At 37.2% G+C, this 22,031-nt stretch overlaps 1 protein-coding gene across 5 annotated transcripts in view; it reads right to left on the bottom strand.

The window, feature by feature from the left end:
* Positions 1-429: 429 nt before the first annotated feature.
* The window catches only part of CAMSAP2 (calmodulin regulated spectrin associated protein family member 2), an 80,765-nt gene continuing 59,163 nt past the window's right edge, over positions 430-22,031 (bottom strand). For 3 of the 5 annotated variants that reach the window (XM_027880415.1, XM_027880417.1, XM_027880418.1), the window contains 11 exons: positions 19,232-19,325; positions 18,066-18,159; positions 14,510-14,580; positions 13,941-14,010; positions 10,915-13,123; positions 10,018-10,154; positions 9,238-9,458; positions 8,105-8,204; positions 6,011-6,126; positions 4,934-5,052; positions 430-3,746 (listed from right to left, as the gene is read on the bottom strand). In XM_027880415.1, the coding sequence (XP_027736216.1) occupies positions 3,441-3,746; positions 4,934-5,052; positions 6,011-6,126; positions 8,105-8,204; positions 9,238-9,458; positions 10,018-10,154; positions 10,915-13,123; positions 13,941-14,010; positions 14,510-14,580; positions 18,066-18,159; positions 19,232-19,325 (3,537 nt within the window). In that variant the 3' untranslated portion in view covers positions 430-3,440. The remainder of the gene's footprint in view (positions 3,747-4,933; positions 5,053-6,010; positions 6,127-8,104; positions 8,205-9,237; positions 9,459-10,017; positions 10,155-10,914; positions 13,124-13,940; positions 14,011-14,509; positions 14,581-18,065; positions 18,160-19,231; positions 19,326-22,031) is intronic. The other 2 variants (XM_027880419.1, XM_027880416.1) reach the window with 1 other exon arrangement.

The following is a 22,031-nucleotide window of genomic DNA, read 5'->3' as shown; positions in this document are numbered from 1 at the left end:
TGTGGTGTCTTGACAAAGGTAAGACTTCAGCCCACCTTGGAAACCTTCCAGGCTGAAGCAATCCTCTTACACTGACCTGTAAGTCTCTGGGGCTTTGCATCAGAGGGAGCTAACCAGGATGCAGAAGTTGAGCAGTTGACTTGAAATGGTGAAACTCACTTCTGAAGAGAACAGGGCAACACCTTGTCCTAGAAAATGAAATGTGAAGCCTAATTCTTCAATAGCCTTCCTCTGGTAACAGCAGAAAGCTCGATTACACATGGAAGCAAAACAAATGATGGGAAACAGAAGAAGAAATTGTAATGATTCATATTTTGTACAATTTCCACGTTGCTGAAATACGAGAAGGAACGAGATGTAAACATTAATGTGAACTTTTGATAATTTTAGTTTATACTTAGAGGTAAGCAAGAAAACAAAAAAAAAATGTTCTTTTGGTGCCATGCTTTTATTTAAATGAAAGGAAAAAACTACACTGTACCACATAAGTAGCAATGACAATATTTTACAGCACAGCATTTGAAAAAATATGGAAGCTATGCTCCATAGAAGTGGACAAATAAGCACACAATACACTGTACATTTTTCAACAGTGCCCATTAAATCATAATTAAATAGCTGAATTTGGCTTTAAACAGCCAAATAATAAAAACTAACAGTCATACTAACATTATTAAAAAAAAAAAAAAAAGAATTCAGTAGCCATTATGACTGTTAGAATATGAAATTTTGCTCCAAAAACTAAGACGAGAGTTTGGCAATTCATTCGTAGCAACAATAGTAATACCCCTGATGAAAGCACCAGTGTGTTCTGAAAAGGTCAGTGATAAATACTGGCCTTTAGGGAAAGCTTCCTTTTTTTTCCTTTTTTTTTTTTCCTCTTTTTTTTTTTTTTTTTTTCTTTTTTTTTTTTTTTTTTTTAAACATGATCCCAACCAAAGATCCACTGTAATTAGAAAATCTGCAGGCTTAAAAAGGAAAAGTGTATCTAGCTTGACTTTTCCTGTATTAAGTAAAACTTTATACTGCGAGCAATGAAATTTTCAACTGCATTATTCACATTCTATTTTTTGACATTGCACAAATCTTTAACCTGTTGACAAATGCAAATTTCATAATACATTCAGAGATATTTAAAATTACTCAAAGGATTCCTGTCATGTATTTAAGCTCACTTCGATTAGATTGATGCGTGTGTCTTTATGGTGTTGCAAATCTTCAGTTAAATCATAGTACAGATTTTAGAAATAAAAAGCCTCCCATGATGAAACTTCTTTTGAAGTTATTCACCATATGTGTGTCAGTTAATTCCAACCTCCTGGTTTCTTGAATCACTGTATATTATACACAGTTTCATATTGTTATTCAAGATGTTCCTACAATGGTATTTGCAGGAACTGTCTAACAGGCAGAATGTGCAAACCCTCTTTCCCCCCTTTTTAATATTATTTATATCCTATATACACAATATGTATACACTTGAAATATAAGAGTTACATATCCTGGTGATATACATGCAAACAGTAGGAATCAGCTAACCACAAATAGTTTTGAGCCACATACATATTAAACATGTATTTTAAAGTGTTTTTTTCTTTTTTTACAGTTTTAACAAATATACATAAATATAAGAACATAAATTACAGTAAAACTGACAGCATTTTTGAGAAAATGTTTATAATCCAGATGCACTGATGCCTAAGGCCTTATAATAATTTAGAAAAGTACTGTTCTAAACTGCTTAATGACATCTCATTCCTGTGCATCTTTTCTCTAAGTAAATGAGTATATCATAGTAGTGAGGCATAGTTTCTCTCAAAGCAGTTTAATGAGAGAAATATGAACATAGCTTTATTCTCCCCATGAAACTGAAAGGACTACATACTCATAGCACAATACTGTCTGATGTGAATGGAGTTGTCACAACACTGAAACAGAACAGAATCACAAATCATTCAAGTCTTTTCCTGAGAATGAGATTTTTTCCCCCCACACAACAAATTCTCTGGTGTACGTTGTTATCAAAATAGCCACAGATTTAGGGGAGGCTTCAAGTTTGTGTTTTCTCTTTTTTTTGTTTTCCAGAGCAGTGCTATGTTGAAAGCAAATTATAAGAGAAACAAACACTGAAACGGAATAGTGATTTATAAAATAATCAAACACTGTTTTGAAATAAAATGCAGCCCTTTATAAATAATACTGAAATATGCCTAGAGTTTAGTTTTGCAAATGGTCATGTTATAAATTTGCTGAAATGTCATTTAGGTTCTTTTGCCATATGCACTTTAAAATTGCTGTGTCACAAGACATCACCTGTAAGTGTCAAGAAAACAATTTACTGAGACACACTGAAAATTCTTTTCAGATGTCTATTGCCTAGAAAATTGATTTAAGTCTGAGGTGGCAGATCTGAAGGCAGGAAGTGGCCTGGATCTTAAAATCCATGGGAATTAGATACACGACTTCTGAAAGATCTGTGACTCAGTGAATTCCGTGATTCTTCTGAATATTTAGTGTTCTGTCAGGCAAACATCAGGGATCTAGTTCTGAATGGATCACAAGTTCCTATTCCTTCCTTGAAGAAGCAGTACCTGACCGTGTGCTCTCCCTTCAGCTGGAACAGTGCAAAGCACTGAATACACACCTGCTTCCACCGTTTGAGAGATCTACCAAAGCTTTTTACTTGGCATTTTAATGGTATTATGAACATGCATGGTCAGTCAGTACATCTCAGATGGCAACTTACTGAAACAGGAATAATTGCATCACCTAACTATACCCTGAGTTGTTAAATAATTCATTTGAAGGAAACTTCAAGCAGTTCAAAGGTTTTTCCTTTACTGTTTAGTTTATAAGCAAATCAGTATTATTTAACTGAAAAAGAACTATAAATACATAGGGGAATGAATCTGGATTTTGTTACAGCACAGACAGTAAGGATCTTGCAGAACAGACCCATTCAGCTGTTATTCAGTGACATACAACTTAGTCTTTACTGTAAGTCAGTATGCAAAGTTGGATGGTATTGAGAATATTAAGAAGTATTTCTTTAGTGAAAGAAAAATATTTCAAGACAAGCACAAATACAAACATATAAGGCAACAGATGTAAAAAATGTAGTTTGAGTCACTAAAGAGGAACATTCAGTGCTTCAGTGTATCTAATCAAAATACAGAGCAAATATACTCTATATATTGTATTAGCACATACAAATCTCCACACAAGTCAAACATTTTCGTAATCACTCATAATTGTTCACCTAATAATCTTCTGCACTCCTAAACACTGTGTTTACATTCCAGTTGGACATGATAATAGAACTCGGTGTCCAGTTTTAAGTTCTAAGAGTCTTGTTGGCAACTAGAAATCTATTTCCTATAGGCAGTAAAGATGAAGTGCAAGTTTATCATAATTGTCTCAAGCAAATTTTTTCCCATCTACTATGCCTTGGTGGGTAAAAGTTTCTTAGGAGTTACTGGTCTCTTGGTTTGCCACAAATGGCTGTGAATGGTAATTGCATCAACACTGGCAGACAAAGTTTTGGCAGGTATGTGGCTAAATTGCTTCCTGTCAGAGTTGTATTTATACAGTCCCTCTATCATTTTCTTTGTGATAGATTTGGGACCTATTCCCGTTAACTTATTGATTTCTTCAGTGTCAGGGCAGTAGGTGTACAGAGATCTGAACTGGCAGCCTGAATCCCGGAACAGGATTAAGAAATTATTGGCATCGGATTTTTCCATTTCCTTTAAAAGAAAGAAAGAAAAAGATTCAGAACATGAATTTTGCATTGTAGTTAGAAAACATTCCAAATGACTGGATTGCCGTTTTGAATTGGTTTTCTATGAGAGCTAAAACTTGCATCTAACTTCGTCCACTAAACGACTTCATTTTCAATCATTAGAATTTACTAAGCTTTAGAATTTTGATAAGGTAGAGATCTTTCTCAAGCAAAGCCTTGTAAATTTACACAATTTCAGCTATATTTATTTAGTTGAACCTCATGAACAGACATCCTAATGGTTATTTTGGAGACCCAACAGAAATTCTTTTCCTCATCCATTTCATCAGACTGGTCTAATAGTTTGAACTGAAACTAAAAGCTTGAACTGAAAGAGGCTGTCCTGATTTCTCACGTGGTATTTCCAAAAAGTAACTGGAAAGACAGAGAAAGCATTAGACATGAATGAAGAAGAATTACAAAGAGAAGGAAGGGCAAGAAATACCGCTGTGAAATTTATTCCAGAAAAGAAATTAAATCCGGATTCCAAGTATCTGTGTTGTTTGATCCATTTAATCTGTCATATTTGTCACAGCTGGTAAAAGGAACAGTCCTCTCAAGGCTCAGACTCTGTGTTATTTCTCTTGCACGGAAACACACTGGTCTCTGAGTTCTCACCCTTACAATATTTGTGATCTTCATAAAGGTTTATACCAGCCCAAGAGAAAAGACTGGAAGGCACCTTCCTGTAATAGGAAGTCCTGACTTTGCCCAACTGCTTGGAAACTTGAGAAGAGCCTAGAAGGGATGTATTTCAGCTCTTTCTGCTCATTAGAGTGTTGTGCTTTAGTTCTGAAGTTCCCAATCTGAGGATCTTTATGAATAAGGGAAAACAACTTTGTGACCGAATTATGAAAGCCTACATACTGAAGTTCCAACGTAAAACAAGCAGTAACTATTAATTAACTTGTGAATTAATTCAGCTTCCTGAGCTGCATGAACAACACGACAGCTATTGTTTCTAAGGCCCTGGAGAACATTTCTGCCTACACTAGAAGCAAAAGTTACAGAAGTTACTCAGTCCCTTCACTAAGAGCTGCCATAACCTCAGAGGGCTCCTTTCAATATTTGCATTTATATTTAAGGGTCTTCACAATGCCTGACTGTGGCTTGACTCAGGTGCTCAAGCTCTTAGGGGGAAAATTCTCTTACCTCCAGTATCTTTTTCTTTTGACCTTCATTTACTTTTCCAGCCAGGCAGCAATGTGCCAGTGCATTCTGAATTATGTACTTATTGGATTTAGCACTGGGTTCTTTGAAGAGCTTTGGTCCTGTGGTAAAGGAATGACAAAGTTAATCAATAAGCCAACAAAGCATTACTTTAAATGCTGTGAAGCACTTTTGGTATGGACTTTTTGCATGCATAAACCACAAATCCAGGAATAATACAGAATTAGGCCAGAGACCACAAATTTCACAAACAATTCTTCCAGCTGTCACTGAATTTACTTACAAATGTGTCTTTCATTATTAAATCACTATTATTGGCAGCCTTGGTAGATATACTTTCTCTCAGAGGGCTCTTTTTATGAACAATAAACCACTCTGCTTCTTCCAACTAAAATTTTAGTTGTCCAGGAGAGAGCAAAGTCTTTCTTTTTCTTTATGTACACCTATGATTTCAAGGGTGAGTGGTATAACAATGAAGCAGATGCAGTGCTTAGAGTAACTCTTGCCTGTCCGCTTTGGAATTCCAGAAACGTTTTACCCAAAACCAGGGATAAAAGTTTGGGCCTGAGACTTATCAGGTTATTCTGTCTGTAAAAAGACTTGATTGATATGGTTGAAGGAGAAATGTCTGTTTTAATTTCTGAAACACATGTGCACGTGTATCAAGACCATTTGAAAAAAACCAACATATTAGTGCCAAGTGCAATTTGGTCTTTGATTTTTGTAACTCTATTCTAAATTGAGCTGAAATTTCAACTTTTCTTGCCTTGCTAGAGGCACTGCTGAAGTGCACAGTGATATGTGAGCTCATCTGCTGTTTGAGCCTACCTGCAGTTAATTCTGCTTATCACAAATGCTACAGAGTCAGTACTTTTATTTTGGATCTATAATTTTAACCTTGCATTATCACCCACCCTCTACTTGAAAGGAGGTGAGAGTAACGTTTCTATCCGAGTGTCCTCAAGCAAGTTCTAGGAAGCCCAATCGAGATAACTGGAAACTTTTCATGCACAGAACCACTAATAGGCAGGAACTTTGCCGAATATTGTTGTCACTGACCTGTGTACTCTGTAGCAGAGGCAACTGAAGAAGTTGTAGATGCATTTTCCCAATCTTTCTCTCCGTTACGACTACCACAGCGACTTGGAGATAAAAATCCTTCCACAGATTCAGACCTAAACATGCATTTTAAAGTCTATTAAAAAATTTACAATGTTCACCTGAGAAGCCTTTTAGTATGAAAGGTAGGCAAACTGCATTAAGGTAAAACACAATGATTTGAATTGGAGACTATAAACCTAAATGTACGATATTTATTGAAGAAATTAAAGGAAAAATGAGTTCACGTACTGTATAAAGTGTTTTGAGTGATGCAAGAAGGTGATATTTAGGTGACATATATGTTAGCCAATTTTTGGGCTACATCTGAGGCACAGAAACCTAACAGATACTCTTGGTTGTGAAACATAATTACTAAGTGAAAATTCGGGTTACTTTTAACATTGGTACTGGAACAACAGTTATCTCACGTAGTGAACAAACCAGTTCTGGATAGAATGATGAATATGAAACAAATTTAGTTCATTTATACTGATCACTGCAACAACTGGCAGTGGGAACTGCTGTATTTAAGACAGCAAAACAATTTCCCTTCTAATTTTTGTTTTCACAAGCAGTAACTTCTGATACTGTAATTCTTCAAAATGCACTCAAATGTGAATAGTTTTACATATAAAAGTCTAAGCAAGATTCTTAAGTTTTCTTAAATTATAACAAAATACTTTAAACATTTTTTGATTTTGGCTACTGCAAAAGCCAGTCAAATTTTTAGCTCTTCTAAGTGAGAAGAAAGGCACAGAATAAGGGAAAAATGGCATTATATCAGCATTTGTGTGCACACTCATTTTCAGTAAAATAAGTAACAGAAGAAAATTCAATTTATAATATATCCTACACCTTTTGTGACTAGCACCTGCACGAAGAAGATCTGAAAGGTATCACTGAAATTCTGTCAGTGGGATCATCAAAAGACAATTCTGATGCAAGGACAAGGTGACAGTATGGGTCTGGAAAGATGCTGAAAATTCTTTCAACTCTGTTACTTTCAGCAATTTGTACTGAATTTTAGAATGTTTTTAAAGTCTCAATCCCCTAAACCAAATCCAAAGCCAGAGGAAGATGTTTTGCTCATCAGAAGCACAGTACAGCACTGTACAACTACAGCTCCATAGACAGAGGTCATCTCCTGTAAAGTCTGGGTAGACGAGCAACATCAAGCCTTTTCTAATAGCTAATATAGCTGGAAGAAGTCCCCATCTCAATTAAGACTGATAATTTTTAAGAGATGACAAGAGTTGTTAGGCTACCTGGATCATGTTATTAAAGTTTCTTATGTAATAACTGGAAAGTCAGCTCTCAAGACATCAAGGTAATTAATTGAAAAGTCAACTGAAACCAGCTGCAGGCATGTCAGAGCTGATGAGTAATGCACACTGGCCACGAAAACATGGCATATGATATCGTAATATGTAGTATTCCTTATCAACCCCCTTTTTCTAGTTTGCCTTTCTTCCCAAGTTCTTTTCTATACCTAAGAATTAGTGTTTGTCTGAATATAATTAAGTAGTTTCATAGAAATAATAATTTTCCTCTGAATGATAATATAGGGGGTTTTTTATGTTAAATTAAAATGTTTCTGTTGTTTTCAGGTGATTTTTAATGCACAATAAATTCTGGTATTTGGGAAAGGTCGAAGTTCTAGTGAGAATTCAATAATTTCCTGCACAGCTGCTAAAGGAAAAAAAAGAAATAACCAGAAAAGAAGCTTCTATGTTAGAAAAAAGAAAAGAAGCTATGTAGCTGCACAAGTTGAGACTTAAGTACAAGCAGGTGAATTAAAGAGGCTGTGTGAACAGCATTTTGTTTTGACCTCATTTATACCTGCCCAACTGGTTTACTTGGTAACATTTGCAAAACAAATGATGATGGCTCAGTTCCCTAATGCCTGATGGTGGAAGCTCTCCATGTCTCAAATCAGGAAAACATACCTGTTCTCGGAGTACACAGTATAAACATGACCTCTTTAAAATTCATGCTAGTTTTACATAGCTGATTATCAAATTTTATTAAATGAAATGGTTATTTTAGCTTTACCTTGGTGTTCTCTTGCCTGACTGCACACTCTCATTGTCCCCTGTATTCAGCGATGCCAATGAAAGACTAGATACTGAAAAAACACGATAAAGCTGTGAACCTGGATAAAAACAAAGTTAAAGCTTATAAACCTATGCAAGTAGTAGAGTCTGTTCATTAGACCCAACACCAGCATCTGAAAGTCAGTGGGAGCTTTTACACCCGAGACTAACACCCATACATGATATACCTGCATGCATATGTGGTGCACTTCATGTAAACACTTGTTGACACCCGGCCATTGGCAGCCACCAGGAATGGGCTCAGACTAAGTACTAGTGGGAATACTGGCACTATGCAAATCAAGGAATGCAATCAAAGTTAATAAGTTCTCATAAAAGAGAGCTTAAGCACTTAATTTAAAGCTTGGGATGGATTCTTGGAAGGTGTTCAGGAAATACTTGAAATTACCCTGAAAGATGGAGGGAAGCAGCCAGAGAAAATGCAGTAGACTAACAAGGTTACAGGAGGCTGTAAGAAAAAGGATCACTGAGCAATCTGGTTACTTTTTTTCCTAATTGTAATTTGGCAATACTTCTTCCAGTCATTACTGCAGTTCTTCGGTATCTAAAAGAATATTAAATTGTTCCACATGATTAGCGTTGTTATGTTCATAACTACACATGCAGTAGGTAAGTGTGCAAAATAGGGAAAACCCCATGAAATATGAAAGTAATTGTTTTATTTTAATTTTGTCTTTACTAAGTTGGAGTTTAAGTTCTCTTACCCTATAATCACCACATTACTTATCGATCTCTTATCTCCCAACTTTTACTCCTTCTTAGCTCTACAGGTGCAAGATGAGACCAGTGAAGAAAATGTGGGTGTGTGCGAAACTTGCACCACTCAGGGGTGTCTCCCCTGGGTTCTCACAGAGCCAACCTTTTTGTTTGTTGACATATATATGCATGCAAGCATAGCAGGTAAGTGACATTCACCTTTCCATTTCTATTGGCAAATTTGGCTTTCCAGTTTGGTCACGTGCAGCTTCAATTTAGCACAAGACACTCAAGAAGGCACGTGCTTGTTAGTACCAAAACCCAAGCTGGTGTTTTAGCATGAACAGACTCTTTTTCCACATAAACATTTGTTACCTGGTGGACCTTTGATTGGTGTCTTAGGTGACTCGATATGATCCCTATGAATAGATTTTGGACGTGGCTTTTTTTGTTTGATTGAGAGGGAACGTGGCTTTATGACAGTATCCATGTCTTCCATAAGCTTTAGTTGTTTCCTTCTCATATATTCCTGCTTAATAAATTCTCGCCGTGCTCGCTCATCCTCCTTCTTCTGACGTTCTTCTTCTGTTTTGCGTCTAAACAAAATTATGAAGTAAATTCACCCGAAGGAACTTTCCAAACAAAGAATTTCAGTTAGCACAGTGAGGACAATACAGGCAGCAGATGGTTGGAACTTCAGAGCTCTCAAACACCAGTAAGAGACAATTGCTTTTTGTTTTGTTTTGGTTTTTTTTTTTTACAATTTTCACAGAGTTTAAATTGTTTGGGATACTGCTCCTAATAAATTCAAACCCACGTTTCTTATCTCCACTGGTGTGACTGAGTGAGCACTGTGCATTTGTGCAGAAAGAAGCCCTGAGGGATGCACTCTCCCTCAGAAAGCTAAGAGGGGCAGGGCCTGCTCTGAAATGCTGCGCTCAGGCCAGCACAGCTCATGAGTTGAGCCTGAGCTACAGACTGATGCCACCTGCTGACCTGCAGGCCCAGCTGGGCTCCTCAGCACATCTGGCTCTAGCAGTAAATACCTTGGATATTAGGATGCAATGTTTTGACAAGCAAGACATACTTTTAACTAAACCAGACATTTTTACATTCACCATTACTGATCATTTGGACCAGGATATGTAGTTTTACCTTGTCTCTTCCTTCTTATGTTCCAGTTCTGCTTCCAGCTGCTGCTTTCGAAGCAAAGTCTCTCTTTCCCTCCTCAAACGCTTCTCCAACAATGCTGCTCGTTTCATTGCCATATCATTTTCTGCCTTTTGATCATCCTAGCAACAGTATTTGAAAGAAAAGGACCCAAAAATCTTAAGATCTCTGAATTCAGCAACTTGATGTTGCCAAATCATTAGACACTTAATTCTGAACACTAAGTTGCAATATCCCAACATACCCTTGTAGTATTTGGAACTAAGTTTATGTTAAATGATTTTTCCTAAGACTGCTAAAAACTTTTCATAATGGAATTTTTCCTTCCTAAGTCAAACAAAATTCAACACTGATAACACTTGCCAAGTGAGGTATTATAGAGTCAGATCCCATGCGGCATAAACCGCTGCATTCAGCTTTGAGAGATTCCATGTGTATGGTAATTTATCCCAAACCCCAATAACTATGCAGTGTATAGAAGTAACTTCTGATTTTTTAAAAATGCAGGCTGTTATGTAGTTCAAAAGCTTTTACTTAAATTTGGGGTGGGATGGGGAAATGAGGGTGAGATGTGAGCATGTTTAATTAAGGTCACCAAAGCTTATGTGAAAAATAAATCTACATTCAGCATGGATCTTCCTCATCAAAAACTCCACGCACTCTTCCACAACTATGAGTGAAAAGTTCTGGCATGCTCAGAACTGCAATACTGTGGAATATTTACCACTCTTATGATGCCAAATTAATCAAGTGCAAAAGATAAGCTTGTGCATTTAGAGCTGCAGAACCATCTGTTTTGACTGCAATCATCACTGACATCCACGGTTAAGAAGTTTTCAAACAAAGCTAATGGCCAACATACACATTCACTAGTTCTCTTACCTTAAAAAAGAATCCACAGCACACTTTCTGGTCATCTTCAAACTGTTCTCTATCACTCTCACCTTCGTATTTCTCAACAGATGCTTCACTTTTTTCTGGTGGCTTCAAATCTGACAGGGAAACTTCAATGAGGCTGGCTGTTTTGGGAGCTGGAGGTGGTAAGATGGGTTGGTTTAGCTGATCTTCATTTGGAGTGAGGCAGACTGTTTCTGTGATGGGCTGAGATAACACCTCAGAAACATTAGATTCAATAGGCTTAATCTCCTTTTCCTCCGCCTTTTGCTCACACTGTTTTGGCAATTTTGGTCCTTCTTCTTTTGCTACTTCTTCTGTAGACTTGGCTTCCTTCGAAAGATTTCCCTTTAACTGAGGTTCACTTACACGTTCACCATCATCTCCAAAGCAAACAAAGGATCTAGTCTGAATGGGAACCTGGCTTGGAGAAAATCTCCTCAGACGGGGGAGACTGTCCACAGACCGTGGGGCAGTCAAGGTACGATTTAGAGGTGTTATTTTCAGTTCATTTGGCCTAGGAGTCCTTTGCATTTTAATGTGAAAAGAGGCATTCTTCCTGTTGGAAGACTGCGGAGATTGATGTGTAGAGCGAGGAGATTCCTGTGAGAAAGGTGCAACAGCAGGTGGGGTTCCCACTTGCCTTGAGGACTTAAAGTCCCGAATCTGTTTCTGAGGAGAAGGCTGAGGAGGAGAAATAACCCAAGCCTGTTGCTCTCTCATCTGCATCAACATCTCCTGTTGAAGGGAGAGACGTTGCATTTCTTGTTGTAGAAAGTGTAGGGAAGAATTTAGTTTTTCTATAGATTTTGTATATTCCAAGAGATCTCCTTCATTCAAATTTTCTTCTGAGGGGCTTGCTAAATTCCATTGTTTTTCAGCATCCACAGAAGTAGCAGGAGATTTTAACCATTTGCTATGAGAATTTTCAGGGGTTTCTTTTATTAATTCTGAAGTCTTACCAGTTTGGTCATCTGATTTTTGAGTTTCTTTTTCTTTCAACCGATTACTGTCAGTGAATACCTTCTCATCTTCAGCTCCTGCTGCTTCTTCTTGGAGAGGTGACACTCCATCACCTTTCTTTTTCACTACATTAAGAAAGGCTGTTCTTCCCATTTTTTGCCGCTGCTTTGTGAATGCAGCTTCCATTTTTTTCTTCTGTGCTTCAATGGCTCGCCTCTTCTCCTCCAGCTTCATCCTAAGCTGTACCATTTCAGAAGCCAGTAACTGTGTAGTGTCTCTTCCCTGAGGAACAGATGTCTCCTCAGGAATATGAGTCCAAGCAACCATATGAGGGATGTTCAGCTCAGAACCTTCTGGTGTGGTTTTCTGAGAACTGCTTCCACTGCTTTTACTATCCGTGTGATTCAACTTCCGGAATTTCTGCTCTGCAAAGCTGGTCATTTTAACCCCCGAGCTCGAAGAGGCACTGCTGCCTGCCTGTGATTTAGTGCTTACTGAGCTGGGACAGGGGCTTAACTGATCTCTGTGATTGCCAGCTCGCATGTCATAATCCTGGAGGAATTTACATGGTTCTTCCATGTCAGAGTCCATACTTACAGTATAATCTCTCAAAGAAGAATCCTCATCCATTGTCTCTGGAATATCTTCTGAAGGGACATGTATTCCAGTGTCTACTTCTGTAGTGTCAGTCACAGGACTCAGAGCACCTTTAGTGTCTGTGATGATATCTGGGGTAGATTGATTTGGTTTAATGTTGGAATTCAAGATGCTCATTTCCCGATTGTGAAGAAAGAACCCATTTGTAATTTGGTCTGTTTGGAGAAGTCTGGGAGATTTTTCAGTGTCGTGAATTATCTGCAAAGCCTCTTCGATGCTTGGTGTCTCAATCTGATTGCCAAAATCATCCAGAACTGCCCTGTTTTGCAGAGCTCCATTTGGAAACCTGTAGTGGCTGCTCTCATTGGCATTTCTTTGATTTGCATTAAGAGACTGATTAACCTTTGTGTTTTTAAGAGCCGTCACATCCTTTTCCTCTTCAATATCTTGATTTTCCTCTTCTCCATTTACTGGTTTGAAGGACAGATTTTTTCTAGAATGTTTTGGCATGCGGTTGATGTTTCCTGCAAGGCCTTCATTACTCACAGATCTAGGAATTCCCCTGCTTGGAGTTGATACTGGAATGCTTTTTTCTTTGTCAAAAGGAATGTCAAACGAAACTCCATGTAATGATGACCTAACAGAGATCAGAATAAAGAAAGTAACTGAACAACTCACAGTTATTACTAGGAGTGATAATGAAATATTCATATTTGGGTTTTAAGTTATTGTAAGCTGGTAGTATTAAAGGCACTGTTAGTACTGTATTTTGCTGAGCTTCAAGTATAATATATTCACATATATTTTTATATATTTAATAAATAGATATAAATATAATAATTTTTAAAAAGCACAATAAAATAGCACATAACATTTTCTTCAGAGTCAGCCAATGCTTTTTATTACTTTGGAATAAATTTTGGGCATTTTAGGAATATAGGCACTGCCATCATAGAACAAAAGGAAGTTGTGAAAAGAAACAATTTACACACCAGTACAACTCTTACTGTTTTAACCTTAGTTTACACCCCACAGATTCAGAGTTTATTACCAGTCTAACTGAAAAACAAAACATTCAGCCTGATTGTTCTTAGTATCCACAAAACAATACAATCTTAAATGCTACTGAGCTCATTAGCCATGTTATTCTTACTGCTTTTAGTTCATTGTGATGAGTAAATGTGAACATATTTAACACCAGCAATTCAAATATCTGAAAAATACCTCTTTCAACGTAAAAAATAAATGATATATTTCTGAAGATTGTTTCCTGTTCCTTATAAGTTCTTAATCCATGATACATTTTTCTCTTTCTTTTTTTTTACTTTTCAAGTAGCTTACAAGAGTTCTTATTACAGGACTGTGAAAATCCAAATTACAATGGAGCATTTTACTACTACTCATGACCAAAAAATAATAAATTTTTAACTGACTCAGATAGAAAGACTACTTACCTTTTTTCTTTGGGCCACGTCCCTACATACCCATCTACATAAGACATCGATGTGGACCTTCTGATGACTCCTAAGTGAAATGAAAATAGGACCCAATGTAACTACTGTGAAAAATGATTTTAACATCACCTTCTCTAACTTTAACAAATTAGTTTGCTTCACTACTCAGAACACTGCAATGGCAAAAAAAGTGTTTATATATTGAAGATAAAAGTAGAGGAACTGAGTCATCTTCATCCTGACTATATATTATACCCCTAGAAGAATTTGTTATTGTGTACAATAATCTACAAATACTACTAAAATATACTACAGTTGTTGTAAGCCATCTTCCACACAACCAAAACAGAAGTCTAAATAAAAAACCACACACAATAAATGAGGTACAAACACAAACTTCCCATTTATACACTTTATAAATTATAGAACTCATTCATTAGTATTTCATGTGAAGATCTCACAGTAATTTCTGCATAAATAATGTTTGAATAAATATATGCAAGACAGCGATTTAGTCTGAGGACAACACCTTGTCTCATTGCCTCTTCCACCTATTTGTAAATTGTTACCTGGAACAGTTGAATAAGGCTGCTGGGGTGTATGCAGTTGCTGAGATGGTGTGTAAGCTGGACTTTCCAATCTATAAAACAAGAGATATGACCTTAGAAGTAATACATCAAAAGCCACATTATGAAAAGTCAACCAGACTTCATGTTCTGGGCCAAAATAGATTTATTTTTTGTGACAGGGAAGAAAGTGAGGTCCATTAACATACTTGTCTCCTAGTGTGTTTCATGCCAATGTCACTATTAGAAAGTTCTCATTTTTTAGTAAAAAGTCCAAACATAAACATGAGCAAAATGAGGCAGCTCCTACTGGCCTCAAAACTGAGCGATTGCAGCCAACATCACATCATTTTCATGCACTTTTATTTTCATTGCTTAGTCTGAAACTTCTGCTTTGTGTCTGGACTGCAATATGCACTAGATGTGGATAAAGAAGATTTTGTGATAGACACGGTTTTATAAATACACAAAATATATTCACTACTAAAGAGTAATTACAGAGATTTCCTCTCTTTCTGCTTCCACAGACCCTTTATTTTGGTTCACAGAGAAGGTCTGTAATTGAGTGGCTGTGTTAATCCAGAATCGGATTAACATAATTCAGTGTTTTGATCAAGGTGCTTCTTCAGCTTTAGAACAAAGACATTCATAAAGATGCATGGATTTGTAGGTAAAACACTTCTAAAGAAGCCAGACTTCAAAACCACACTGGATTAAATCCTTTCATGTTTTGAATTTTGTCCACTGAGTTGAAGAGCACACTCCCAAATTCACATTTTTCAACCAGTAATTTTCAGAATATTTGCTTAGTGTTATTATATTATATATGCTGTATGATGTAGAAGTGTCTAAATAATATTTGCAAGAAGGATATTCACATCAGTTTAAGAAAAGTAATGTTTACGATCTATAAAAGCATCTTTCGTGACTATATATTATTCAGAATAGGTTCCCATAAATCCCTGATTTTTTGTGTCAACAACACTACACATTAGCTACATGATGTATGTGTTACATATAATTTGAGATGTCTGCGAAAATTCTAAAATCATAATTTCTATAAGTTATCTTGACAGAAACGCTCTCCGAATTTCATCCAGCAGCCTGTGAAAATTTGCTACCACAAAGAAAATCTCTGCATTTAATTTTCCCTCAAGGAAAGACTGATTCTGGCACCAAGACTGCGATTCCATGGCAACCTCAGACATCGTAAGCGCTCACTGCCACAGTCCCACTCCCTCCTCTGCGCTGGATCTGGCTCTCCAGCCCATGCTCTGAGTCATCTGAACAAGCTGAGGTGACAGAAGAACATCCACTTTTTCCAACTGGGTTAGTTTTTCCTGTCTTTGTGCACTGAAATAGCAGTTCAAACCCTCAAGGGGGCAGGAACACACAGCTGGGACAAGGAGGAAGGCCAGGACCAGAACATCTGCAGTCAGGTCTGTTGTGCCAGGGAACCTGCAAGCCCACGTGTTTGATTCCTACCATCCAAAATTACTTCTTGGGTCCCTCTTCTGTCCTGCAATCCAGTGACGGATCATCCAGTTGGATGAAGTACACTGGCTTGTGAGGAAAGACACAGTGAATGGCTTTGGGAACCCCTGCTTCAAAGGATATGGTCAAAACTACTGTTCCTTGTTCTCCTGGTTTATAGGCTCAGATTACACAAAAATAAATTCATTGTCTACAAGGGAAATACTTCAGATACATACAGGAAAAAGATCTGGAATCACAGCATTTATTGGTAGTAAGAAATATTACTCCTTTGGTAAGTCAGAGTAGATTTCTAAAGGCTAAAAGCATCTTTAGAAATCTTAAAGCTCAAACCCAACCAAACACCCACCCCTTTCTCCAAAAACCTCATCCAAAAACAACAGAAAAGGCTAAACAGGATTATCTGGGTTGGCAATCAATAATTCGTCGAATATTCAATTAAAATGCTAATTTTACCCTCCTTCTCTGTGTCAGTTCAGACAGTCAGTAAACCTTTGACCCAAAATTACAAATACATTGTAACACTATCCCTCATTCACTCTGTCCAGACCAGATCACTGGAAGGCTTTCTTTACATTGACAAAAGACAAGATTAAAAAGAAGGTCTAATGTGCATTTTCTGCCCTTTTCATAGAATTCTTTAGGTTGGAAAAGACCTTTAAGCTCATAAAGTCCAGTCGTTACCGCAGTACTGCCAAGGCCACCGCTAAACTGGCCCTGAGTGCCACATTTACACATCTGGTAAATACCTCCAGCAATGGTGACTCCACCACTTCCCTGGGCAGCCTGTTCCAGTGCTTGACAACTCCTTTGGTGAAGAAATTTTTCCTAGTATACAATCTAAACCTGCCCTAGTGCAAGTGGAGGCCATTTCCTCTCATCCTATCACTTGTTACTTGGGAGAAGACACCAATCCCCACCTGTCCACAAGCTCCTTCAGATAGTTGTAGAAAGTGATTAGGTCTACCCTGAGAAAGTCATCACATGTATGATAGGCTAGTGAACACAAGGGAAATTGGATGCTTTTATATTGCTTCCAAATCTGAAACAGTAATACTAAAAATAACGTTTCATATTATCCTGGTTTCAGCTGGGATAGAGTTAATTTTCTTCCTGGTGGCTGGCCCAGCGCTGTGTTTTGGGTTCAGCGGGAGAGCACTGTTGATAACACACCAGTGTTTCAGCTGTTGCTCAGCAGTGCTTACCCTCAGTCAAGGACTTCTCAGTGTCCTGCTCTGCCAGCGAGAAGGTGCACAAGAAGCTGGCAGGGAGAGTGGCCAGGACAGCTGCCCTGAACAGTCAAAGGAATGTCCCAAACTATGGATCATCCTGCTCACTGTGAACTGGGGGAGCTGGCCGGGAGGGACCGACTGCTGCTGGAGGATGGGCTGGGCATCGGTCAGTGGAGAAGGGAGCAGTTGTACTCTGCATCTCTTGTTCTCCTGGGTTATGTTCCTCTCTCTCATTTTCATTCCAATTATTATGATTATCATCATCATGTTTCACCTCATGAGATTTACATTTTCTTTCCAATTCTCCATTTTCTTTCCACCAGGAGGCAGGAGGGGTGGGAAGTTCATCATAGCTATTATTTTTACCTATTTGACATTCATGGTACTTTAGTAAAATAATCAGGTCAAACTAAAACCATCACTCAGGGGTTTTCTTGCTGTTTTCTTAGTTTGCTTTCTTTATAATTTGCTGTGAATTCCAGAAGAAAAGCTCTTAATAGAGCAGACTTGGTCAGCAATCCCACTTGAAATTGAAGAGGACAAGGCCATGTGTCACTTCCCTGCTGAATGGCAGGGGTTGTTTTGGAAGCTGGTAAGACAGCAGCACGCTGTCCAATTAGCCAACATGATCTGTACAAACAGGAACAAGCAGCCTGCCATGAAACAGGACAGTGAGGGCCGAACTCTGGGATATTCCACAAAATTCCACAGACTGTATTTGGTGACTCAATCCATGGGCATTGCAAAAAGGCAATAAAACTAAATGAAAAACTGGGTTTGATTTTGAATAGAAAGGAGATTGTGAAACAGTACTAGTGATTCTCTGACATTACCTGGCTACGAAGTCAGAACCAGATGGAGCATCCACATAATTTCTCCTGTTAGCATTCAAGCTGTGAGCAGAAGCTGCATCCTTTGCAGGTTCAGCTGTCAGGAAGAACAAAGCTCAAGTTATTATAGTTTAGTATTCAGTTAAAATACATAGTAGACAAACTGTCCAGAATAAACTGAAACACTGATTTTCAAAGATTTATAGATTTTTCATTGATTCCATTATTCAGATTAAAACTCAGTCATTTCATTTTTACCTCCTCCAAAGCTCCCATATTGGCACTAATAAGGGGAATGGAAAATGACAAAGTAAACTAGAAGAGACAAGGGAAGAACTAATAAAGCAAAGAAAAACTGAAAAAGAACCACAAAATTAAGACCAAGTAAACCATTTTAGCAGAAAATTGTTTTTCTGGAAGAAATTTTTCTGATAAAAATTTCTCCCCAAACCCTTAGACTGACTTTTCAGCTACAAAATAGGGGTCTTTGGCACAGCCTAAATTAGTTAGCAATACTGAAAGGTTTAAATCAGATTTGTATGTGCTATAAAGAATATAAATAAAAATAGATATAAAAGCCACATATTGATAATCTCTTCCTAGTGTTTGGAGAGCCTATCACAGCACTGCTGTATGAACAGATACCGAGACTTTGTATTCATTAACAGATCTCAAGACCTACTGGACAGGTGGATTTTTAAATTGGAGAATTTGCTGATGGAAGACTGTGCCCTTGCACCCAAGTACCAAATGCAATTTTACCATTAAGTATCTATTCACTTTCCCCAGACTCATGTTCCTTTCTCTTGGTATCTTCTCAGCAATACAAGTTCTTCAGGCTAAATTCTGTTCTTGGTTCCTTATTATGTTTGTAATCCTTGCATGGGCATAAATGGATTCTAGGCTTGTTTAGGCCAGGAAAATTTGCAAGTGATTACACCACAACAATTTAAATGAGTTTTTGGTAACAGACAACAAAATCTAATTACGATTTATGAGATGAGATGAAGATTAACAATGAAGAAAGAGTACTCTGCTCCTTCTTTATGGGGGTTGTACACTGCCAAATCCTGTTAACTAAAATATTCACTGCATCTGTGAACACAATGGCAATCTGCACACATACATATCAAAACATACATATTAAGTCCAATACATAACATAATTACCTTGGGGGTGCACAACAACACGAGGTTGTACAAATGATGGCTTCACCACTTCAAACCACCAGAACAATTCTGCCATGAACACCATGTAATTGCTCTACCAGACAAAAAAAAAAGATGGAGAGAAATTTACGTTAAAAAATAAGCCTGCAAATAAACAGATTAAGCAGCATTTGGGAGATGTCTCTGCATTTCACCCAGTTTACAATCTCTACTAATTTCTTCGAAAATGAGACCAGTACAACTGATCTGTAGCACCAACTATCTAATACACATAACTTGACCAGATTGCAACTGATTGGGATGAAATGTTTCATAATAAACATATGCTCAAGCCTGATGTCCTTGCAGGGAGGGCAGAGAGGTGCAGGATGGGTGGAAGAAAATGCCTGCCAGACAGATCAGCCCTTTCCATTAAAAAAGAGCAGCAAGAAGCCCATTGTTTTGAAAGGCTGGGCAATGCTTTTTTTCAGAGATTTTGAACATGAAAACTATGACAGCCCTTAGTTTTAGTGTAGCAAGTTTGAATCTGATTTAGACTTTGATCTTAAGTATGTGCCTTTGGTCACATGTGGGAGAAACAGGTGAAAAGGAAGAAACAACTGGTGACAAACTGCATCAACAACAACAAAAATCAATAGAGAGGACAAGCAGGCAGAAGCAGCAGCAGTTGTTTTTTCTGCTGCAAGAGCATATAAGTGTAAAAATTTGACTGTGAAGGTTGGAGGATTCAGAGGCCAAAGCTTCCACACCCAAATGCTACTCCATATCTAGAAATATCAACCAAAGGAGATCAGCAAGCACCCAGGCCTGAGCTGGCTCCAGCAGGTGCACAGACCTGTGTCACCAGTCTTACAAAGTCTGAAAATGTAAACAATACAGACCTCACTTATGCATTAAGCTGGGACACCATAATTAAATACTTTCTAAAACACTTTGAACAATTCTAAACACAATGTCATTTTATTTCAAAACAAACATATGTAAGAACATAATTTAAAAATAAACACCCATTTATTTTAAAAAGTTAAATAATAAATGGGATAGCTTCAATTCTGTATCAGGAAAATTTGAAAACATAATTTTAAATATCTATTTGACACTTCTGCTTCGGATTTACTCTTCTCAAATATTTCTAACATAGATCAACCTTTACTCCAGCAAAGGGATACTCTTAGACCAAAAGCTGCTCACTTGCTTCAGTTTATGGTAAAGGGATCAGCCAGATGTTGCCATAGTTATTACACACAAGCTATAAATAGATTAGGAAAAACCCCATCGCTGCTTATTCAGCTCAACAGAAATGAATGAGGAAAAGTGCATAGTAAATTTTTTTCCATTCAGAGAAAATGTTAAGCACAGCATTTTGGTATCACTCACTGATTTCATTAGGAAGCAAGGAAAAAAATTAGATGTACTTCTCAGACAAAATATGATTTTTAATAATACAATTTCTAAATATTACAATTTCTCTCTTAATATTACTCCCTCCTCTTACCTCTCCTTAAACTTTTACATTTTTAACTTGATTTTTTAGTACAAAAATAAATTATTAAATGTTCTAATAATAGCTTTTTCCCCATTTGAAATAACATTGCATTTAAATACTCCAGTTTCTTATGGTTATGTTGAAATGCTGCATTTCAGTGAACAAGAGACACACAATAGTGGGACTATTTTATGAAGGACTCATACTCCTTCTGAGATTATCTTTGTTTTTCCAAAGTCACCACAGCAGTGTTTACTGAACTGAAAATGAAAGTGCTGGATGCAGAGCCCACTGGGAACAGAGGCTATTTTAGATGTCTGATGGTGAGACATCATGATGGAAATCACGTTTTCTCACAAGGTATTTTTAGTCAGAAAGGGACGTTAAGAATGATCAAAGGGAACGATGATCAGTAACATAATTTTTTTGAAAAACAAACACTGGGTCTGTAGTAATCCTGCTATCCAGGTTAGAAAGAATGTAGATATTATTACCACAGATTTTGCCTTGATTATGGTGACAAAAGTTTTAAGAGCTTGTCACATGATTATCACATGCACTTACACACAACAGTGTTCAGAAGCGTTACAGCATTTTATTAGTAATAAAAACCAGCAAAGCTCTGAGCAGTTCAGACTGGCTCAAGCCCCCTGAACAGCAGATGGCAGACTTGTAGCTTCAGAGATCCTTTTATTTGCTCGACATTCTCATTTAATTTTTTTAATTTGATATTTGCAGACTGTTCCTAGTACTGCATCTTCTGTTGCTGTACCATAAAATCCCTTCTGTTTAACAGACTTTGGAATGCTATCTTTTTTGGGGAAAAAAAATTCCCCTATTCTCTAGTATAAAATCTAAAGTCATCACTTGTTTCTGTACCAAAGGGAAAAATAAGTGAGCCTGTTTTTTAAAATTTTATACAAAAAAAGATAAAGTATTTTCTTTAATCTATTTCCCCTTCACAGTTTTAAAATCACTATTAATTTTTAAATCAAATTAGGTAGTGGGAATAGTATGTCCAATCTTACCACTTAAAATAAATTCTACCTTCCTAATACTTATAGGTTTTGGATCTTATAGAATAATAACTAAAAGATCTTATACAAAAATGATAAGAACAATTTGTCACCAGGCCTGAACCCACTAAAATTGGATGTGACAGCAGCCACAGAGGCTTTTGGAAATTTTTTCAAAATCAACCTAAAAATACACTGTAAAATTTATTTTATGATGCACATTAAAATCTCTGTTCAGCAGGCCAGGAAATGTCACCTCCAGTGCAAGTCCAGTTTTTATGTTATAAAAGCGCCAACA

The sequence above is a fragment of the Empidonax traillii genome, unplaced genomic scaffold (genome assembly GCF_003031625.1).
Source record: "Empidonax traillii isolate 1590-97213 ecotype Southwest subspecies unplaced genomic scaffold, ASM303162v1 scaffold69:size3087049, whole genome shotgun sequence".
NCBI classification, from domain to species: Eukaryota; Metazoa; Chordata; class Aves; order Passeriformes; family Tyrannidae; genus Empidonax; species Empidonax traillii.
Note: the sequence above shows the minus strand (reverse complement) of the source record. Positions and strands in the feature narration are given on the sequence as shown.